The 8358-nt window shown below is 37.2% G+C and overlaps 1 protein-coding gene across 2 annotated transcripts in view; it reads right to left on the minus strand.

The window, feature by feature from the left end:
* Positions 1-8129, minus strand: part of KLHDC10 (kelch domain containing 10) — a 59442-nt gene extending 51313 nt beyond the window's left edge. For both annotated transcript variants that reach the window (XM_040643999.1, XM_040644000.1), the window contains exon 1: positions 7943-8129. In XM_040643999.1, coding sequence (XP_040499933.1) covers positions 7943-8114 — 172 coding nt within the window. In that variant the 5' untranslated portion in view covers positions 8115-8129. The remainder of the gene's footprint in view (positions 1-7942) is intronic.
* Positions 8130-8358: the final 229 nt, after the last annotated feature.

Here is an 8358-nt window from a genome sequence, read left to right on the forward strand (position 1 = left end):
AGTAAAAAGACAACTCAATTAAAAATGCGGGAGGGGCACCTGGCTAGCTCAATCAGCACAGCATGCAATTTTTTATCTCGGGTCCATGAGTTTGAGCCCCACACTGGGTGGAGAGTTTACTTTTAAAAATATAAATAAATAAATAAATAAATAAATAAATAAATAAATAAATAAAAATGGGGCAAAGTAGCTAAAAGACATTTCTCCAAAGAAGACCTACAATTCGTCAACAAGCACATGAAAACATGCTCAATGTCAATTACATCTCAAAAAAGTTGGAAGAGAAACAAAGCAAGCAAGCAAGCAAGCAAGAAAACACTTGACATCATGAGTCATTAGGGAAATGCAAATCAAAACCAGAATGAGATGCCACCTCATACACACTAAGATGGTTAGAATTAAAAAGTCAGATAGATAATAACAAGTGTTGAAGAGAACATGATGAAATTGGAACCCTCACACTGGTGGTAGGAATGTAAAATTCCAGCCACTTTGGAAAAGTTTGACAGTTCCTCAAATGAATATACATAGGGCACAGAATTATCATATGACCTAACAATTTCACTCCTAGGTATATACCCAAAAGAAATGGAAACCTATGTTCACATAGAAACCTCTATGTAATTTATAGCAGCATTATTCTTAAAAGCCAAAAAGTAGAAACAGTCTAACTGTTCATCAATGGATAAATGGATAAACAAAATGTGGTTTATCCATACAATGGAATATTATTTAGCGATAAAAAGGAATGAAGTATTGCTATCTGCCACTTTAACATGGGTGAACTTTGAAAACATTACGCAAAGTAAAAAAAAGGGCAGTGTCAAAAGACCATATTCTACATAATTCCATTCATATGAGAAAGGCCATAATAGGGAAATCTATAGAGGCAAAAGGTAAATTAGTGGTTACTTAGGGATGAGATGGGGGTGGGGTGGGGAATGGAAGCAAGAGGATAAGGGAATAATAGCTAAAAGATATGGGGTTTCTTTCTGAGGTGATGAAAATTATCTAAAATTGACTGTGGTAATAACTGTACATATCTGATTATAGTAAAAACCACTGGTTTTTAAATGGTGAATTTAAATGGTGAATTGTATGACATTTGAATTATATCTCAAAGTATTAAAAACATAAATGGAAATGTTGAGAAAAAGTTTAAAAGGATTAACTACTCTTGTACTAAAGAAAATAAAAAATGGAATTGTAAGATATTAAGAAAATAAATGCAACAGGAAGCCTGTAACCTACAGAACACAACTAAAGCAGTATTCAGAAGAAAATTTTTAAAAATAATTCTTTAAAAATATTTTCATTTATTTATTTATTTGAGAGAGAGCGAGAGAGCACAAACGGGGAACTCTGGGATCATGACCTGAGCCAAAGGCAGACGCTTAATCAACTGAGCCACCCAGGTGCCCCTGGAAGAAATCTTATAATTTAAACACTTAGAAAGAATGAAAAGAACATTAAGCATTCAACATGAGAAGATAGAAAAACAACCACAAAAATGAACTTAAGAAAAGCTAAACAAAGGATTTAAAACAATGAAAGAGAAAGTAATAAATAAGAAAACGGTAGAACTAATTTAAAAAAATCCAAGAGCAAAAAAAAAAAAAAAAAAAATCCAAGAGCTGGTTCTAAAATCCAAGAATCAAGAAAAAAACCCAGGAAATGTTTTTAATCATGAAAGAGTATCTTGCTCAACTGCACACAAAATAATTTTGAAAACTTGGATGAAATGGATTATTTTCTAAAATGATATAAGTTATCAAAGCTTCCCCCCAAAGAGATACATTGTAAGCAAATTATCATAAAAGTAGACATAACTGTCAAAGAGATCCTCTTTCCCCAAAACACTCAAGGTCCAAAGATTTCACAGGCAATTTAACCAAACCTTTAATTTCAATGCCATTTAGCCAGAGACAGAAAGAAAACAAACAAAAACAAAGAAAATTCTGAAGTAATTTTTATGAAAGTGGCATAACCCAACAAAGATAAAACACAGAAAACTGTAACGCAATTTAGCTTATGAGGAGTGATACAAAATTTCTAAATAAAGTTTAGCAAATAGAACTCAGCAGCACATTTAAAATAATATAAACGGTGACAAAGCGAGCTAATTCAGGAATGCAAGGATGGTGTAGTAATAGTAAATCTATTAGTACAATTCATCACAATAGTAGATTAAAGGATTAAAATTACATAATTTCCAAAGAAGCTGAAAAGGCTTTTGACAAAATTTATTCCCACATTTTTTTAAAGATTTCTTTATCTCATAGATAGCATAGGCAGGAGGGGGAGAGAGAGAGAGAGAATCTCAAGCAGACTCCCTGCTAAGCGTGGAGCGGGATACAGGACTCAATCTAATGACCCTGAGATTAGGACCTCAACCTAAACCAAGAGTCTGACACGCAAACAACTGCACCACCCAGGCATCCCAAAATTTACTTCCGTATTAAGAAATCTTAATAAAATGGCAATAGTGGACTACTTTAACATGATAAAATATGTACACTTCAATCTAAAGTCAGGTCTAATCTGAACAGGAAAGCACAAAAAACATGCCACTGAAGTCAGGAATAAGAGAAAGATCCACTACTGCCTTACTGTTTAATATTTTTGGAAAGTACTAGCCAAATTAATTTGACAGAAGAAAGAAGTAAGTATTAAAATTGGAAAAGAGGAGATAAAATTATCTTTATTTTGTAATAATGTAATCATTAAACTGCAAAGCCCTAGAAAAACAACTGGGCAACTATCATAGATAGTATTAGAATTCTAAAGGTGGCTAGGCACAACAAGATAAATGATACAATAAAAGTAGAAACTCAATTTACAATAGCAACAAAAAAGATAAAATACCAAGGGCTAAACATAACAAGAAATGTGAAAGGTCTTTATGAAAAAGCTTTAAAATGTTACTGAGAGATGTGAAAGAAGACCTGAACAAGAAGAAATGAATATATTCCCTGCTCCTGAACAGAAGTTTGAACCTCAAAAAGACATCAAATATCTCTAAATCAATCCGTAAATATAATGATCTACCAATAAGAATATTAACAGAATGGGGGAGAGGAGCTAAACAAGCAAGAATAACCAGGAAAACTCTGGGAACTACAGTAAGACAGGACTATACTCAAAGAACGAGGTCATTAAGGTATAAATAGGTGAACTTATCAATGGAACAGAATAAGAGTCCCAGTAAGAACCCCAAATTATATGTAAGAACTTAGTACACCTATAGACAGTATTTCAATACTGTGATAAACTTGGTAGCCACCTGGAAAATGTTGGATTCCTACCTTAATACTTCACATAATTTATATTTTGTATAGATAAGTGCATTTAACTTAAAGTTATAAAAGTACCAAGAAAAAACATAAGAAATTTCCTTTTAATCAGAAATAATAGTTAAACAGGGGAGGACTTTCTTTTTATGCAAAAAGTAAAATCCATAAAAAAACTGATAATTACAACTACAAAAAAATTTTAATTTCTGCTGAAAAAATACACCAGAAACAAAGTCAAAAGCCAAATGACAAACTGAAAAATATCTGCAACACATATCAAAGATAACTAGTTTCCTTAAAACAGAGTTCCTATAAAAAACAGAATAATGAACAAAAAATATAACCAGGTAAATAAAAAAATATAAGCAAATGTTATAAATAAAGTTAACAAATACAGTTCTTATATCCATTGAAAAGATGATGAAAAAATACCTGTTAAATTGGCAATTTAAAAAAAGTTTGATAACCCACTCTATTACCAAGGGTATAGGAGGCCAGCACTCCAACACCAACAGTGAAACACAAACTGGTACAACCTCTATGAAAGCAATTTGACAATATCTATCAAAATTTAAATACTACACAGCCTTTGACCCAGCAATTGCACTTCTAGGAATTTATCCTAGACAGACTCCCTCATATGCAAAAATGTATAGAGGGATATTCATTGTATCATCATTTACATCAGGAAGACCGTAAATATTTTAAATGCCCATCCAAACAAAGAAAGGCTACTGTTTCTCTATACACGCACGCGCGCGCGTACACACACACACAAACTAAATTTATCATTGGTTGCTTCTTAGGAAAAGAAGCCAATTAGCTGGGGTCAAAGGTAGAAAGAAAACTTGCCTTTTATCATATGGTCTTTTGTACTATTTGGGTTTCATGTCATGAGCATATATCACATTTCACATTTTTATATTGAGATTTCCATGCTATTTTTGCCCACCTTTACCAGTTGTTATATTTTTCCTTCTCTTTGTCAGTTTTTCAGATTTCATTAGCAGCAATGTTAACTGTTATCCCAAATAATACATTGTATTTAATCGAACTCACACAGTGAAATTACAGTAGTAACTTGGGTTCTATTATCCCCATGATCACCTTGTCCCTGAGCTCTATTTCTGCATACTTACTCTATAAAAATGTTCCCTGTTCTTTACTGAGTGTGTAGAGATTATGAGTTAGAAATCCAGGACCAACAAGCTATGAATTTATTGGTCTATGGGGCAAATACATAATCACTGAAGCATTTTAGGAGACAGCAAAAAGACAAGAAGCTGCTCAAACAAGGTTTCACAAAATACCACTTGTGCTCTCACCATGAATGCAGAGTCTAATCTATTTTTATGTATAAGAATTTTATTTTATCCATTTGTCCAGAGTCAATGGGGCTGTAGAGGATTGAAAACCCACTAATCAATCAAATTCACAAGAAACTAATTGCTTATATATAGAATTTGAGTATATGTATATGTGTGTATATGTACACATGTATATATGCTACTGTGTGTGTATATATATCAACAGTGTCAAATCCTGGGGCGCCTGGGTGGCACAGCGGTTAAGCGTCTCAGGGCGTGATCCCGGCATTCTGGGATCGAGCCCCACATCAGGCTCCTCCGCTATGAGCCTGTTTCTTCCTCTCCCACTCCTGCTGCTTGTGTTCCCTCTCTTGCTGGCTGTCTCTATCTCTGTCAAATAAATAAATAAAATCTTTAAAAAAAAACAAAAAACCAGTGTCAAATCCTGCATATCAAGGAATCACACATAAATGATAAGTATGTCCAAAGAAAACCACAAGGCACTATGAGTGTGTATAGGGAGAAGAGAATAAATCAGAGAAGGTCAAAGAAGGCTTTCCTGAAAACACAGTGTGATTGAGCTAAGTTCCAATGGAAGAGAAGCTAAAAGGGAAAAGAAAAAAAAGGAACAGAATGAGGAGTAAGAGAGTTCTTGTATGATAGATAGCATGTGAAATGCCCTGTGGCAGAAGGGAGCATGATATGTCTAAGGAAACAGAAAACTATCAAAGTGCAAACCATGTGATGTAGAAATAACTCGAGAATTAGACAATGCAGTGCCTTTAGGCGGTGTTTAAGATTTTTGCCTTACCCTAAAAGCAACGAAGAGCTAGTAAAAGGTTGTAAGCAGAGACCAGAACAGATTTGTGCTTTCAAAAGATGAGTGTGCTGTATGCATTGGAGGGCAAGAGTGAAGCAGAAAGACCCAGAAAGCTACTGCAGGGGGGAAAAAAAAAAAGCAAGCAAGCAAGCTACTGCGAGAGACCTAAGTGAGGGATGATGGCAGCATGGACTGGAGTTATAGTAGAAAAATAAACAGAACTGGGCAATTAATTACACCTGAAATGCAAGGGAGAAGAAAATCTAAGGAAGATACCCAAGTTTCAGGTTTGCCTAACTGCAAGGAAAAAGATGCTATCACTGAAGGAGAGAGAGAACACTCCAGGAAGACCAGGTTGTTTTGTTTTGTTTCACCAGGGACTGGATAATGGGTGTGCAAAAAGTAAGAAAGTGTTCTGGACGCTTGGTATCTGGAAGTCTTGGTAGAGAAAGATGAAAAAAGGAAAATGGGATTAGAGTTCCATAGAGATAGAAAGTTAGTTACAAAAACTTAAAAAAGAAAAAAAAATTTAACCTCCAGGGTCAGCCATAAAATGGGTCTAGACATTTCTATCCCTCACCAGCACCTAAAATCTTTTTAAACACCTCAATATACAACCTTTCAATCCGGGTGGGGAGGGGAGACTTAAAATGTCATGCTGGGGAAAATAATAAATTGGTGTAAAAGAATTTCAAATGTATTGAGATATCACATGTTCCCGATTCTGATAGTGAATAAATGACAGAGGCCACCTACTTGGGAAGGAAGAATGAAGCGCCAGTGAAGGGGAAAAGAAAGCAGAAAGAAAAGGCCGATCGCCCCATTACATGAATTTTTACAGCTTAAACACGTTTATCTTTACCTCTGGACAAATGGCTGTTTTTGGCGTTGTGTGCTAAGGAAATGCAGAAATAGCTCCACACCTAAGCCCCTTATCAGAAATCATGGCTTCCACTGCCATCACGTGGTGACAGTGAGGAAGTGCACCAAGCAGGTTCTTGGAGCGTGGGAATGCCTGTATCCAGCCAATGGTATAATTAATCTGAGATCAAAGACTTAAATATAAGTAGTAGTAGAGGGCAAACTGGTAACACTCTTTGGTAAGAGATTTATCTTCAAATCTGCCAATACACAAAAATATAAGTTTTCACTATTAATCTGGGATAAGAAAAAGGATTTCTCCTTTTTTTCTTTTTTTAAAGATCACGTATTTAGCAATTTCAGAATACCCAGTTTGAGACTATCACCTCAAACCCAACTCCTGGTATATTACATATTTGACTATTTAAAACTGCCTCAATGTTAATTTAATAGCACAAAGAAATTGTTAATGTGCATTTTTAACATGCATCAATAACCTCATTACGAACAAGTGACTGTCTCATTCAACGTGCAAAGTTCCTTTGTTATCTTCAAATTAACCAAATAATTTTTGACTACTTGGAAGTACAGGCATGGTAGTAAAAGGAATTCAAAAACCATCATGTTCTCAAAACTCATCGGTTAAACAAATACATCACTGATAAAATCAACTTCAACATTATTCACAAACAATATGGTGAATGATTAACACATCATTCCTGATAGTTCTCTTCAAGGTAGAAAAAAGCTTGCCCAATATAATATTTGACATTCTGTGCAGTATTTACTTCCCTATCTTCCCCCCACTACACTTCACTTACAAATGTATCTTTTTAAAATCGTCTGCACACACACATCGATTTGATTTGTCTTTGTTTTTTAAGGCATCTGAACTCAAGGATAGGAAACTGTAGGCCAAAATGTAAATAATCACATTGGGTCCATTTTCTCAATTCTCAATCGTCTGTTTTTATATAGTAGAGGCAGCATAATTTTGTCACTAAGTATATTCTTGATCTTCATTTTCTCCCCTTAAAATCCAGATCACGCTCGCCATTCTGCTCTGGACATTCCAAAATATTAATAATTTAACTAGTTTTTCCTAATTCTCTTGGTTCTGTTTCCCAAGCACATCCCAACAACCCCTCGCGTCCCCCCTACCCCACCCCGCGCCTTTCCTCCTCCTTTCTTGTCTCAGAATGCCTAACTCTTACACACTCGCGGTGGTTTTTACAAAATCACTCTTTGGAACGCTCTTCCCTCCTCTCTCCTCAATCTAGCACCCTTTTAAAAATAATTTCTCACAGCTAGGCGCCAATGTCTTTCTTTTACAAGATCAAACTGCGGAAGAGGACGAGACTGGGAACAGAATAGGCGAAACATTTGGGAATGTCAATGAAACAGCGGCCTCTCCTTTGAAAAGAAAACACAACTCCCAGCACAGAGCTTTCAACAAAGCAAAAATACTTCTTTTCGCTGTGTTCCTGCTCCCTCCCTGACCTCAAAGACACCTTTCCTTTTCTCCATGCCCCAGTCCCTCAGCTATGCGTGGGGCCTGCCTTTCCTCCTCCCAAGGAAAAGAAAACCAGGGAGAAAAGAAAAGGTAGCAGTCGCCTTCCCAGCGCGCCCGCAACCTGTCAGGACCCTGTCCCACGACTCACCTGGCAGGTGCGGCCGCCCGGAGAGTTGCACGAAGCGGTTCAGCTGGCCAGTCCCCCGACCCCCGCTGCCCCCACTGCCCCCGCCGGCCCCGCTACCTCCGCCACCGCCACCACTGCCTGCGGCGCCTCCTCCCCGCCGGCGGTTCCTGTCCCAGCCCTGGGCGGCCGACATGACCCGCTAACGATTGCCGCAGCCGGGTCCCGGCAGCCCCTGGCCCGGCGGCACTAGCGGAGCCTCCTTCCTGGGCTCCTCAAGAGACCCGGGAGACAGGGGAAGGGGGAGCGCCCTGTTCTCACTAGTGACCAATGACTGGCTTACTTGGTGACAGGCAGCCAATGGCCAGTCGCCTTCTTGGCAGGTGGAGGGAGGCGGGGAGAGACGTGGTAACCATAGCTATGGCTAAAAAAAAAAAAAA

Source organism: Ursus maritimus, unplaced genomic scaffold, assembly GCF_017311325.1.
Source record: "Ursus maritimus isolate PB19 unplaced genomic scaffold, ASM1731132v1 scaffold_3, whole genome shotgun sequence".
In the NCBI taxonomy this organism is placed as follows: Eukaryota; Metazoa; Chordata; class Mammalia; order Carnivora; family Ursidae; genus Ursus; species Ursus maritimus.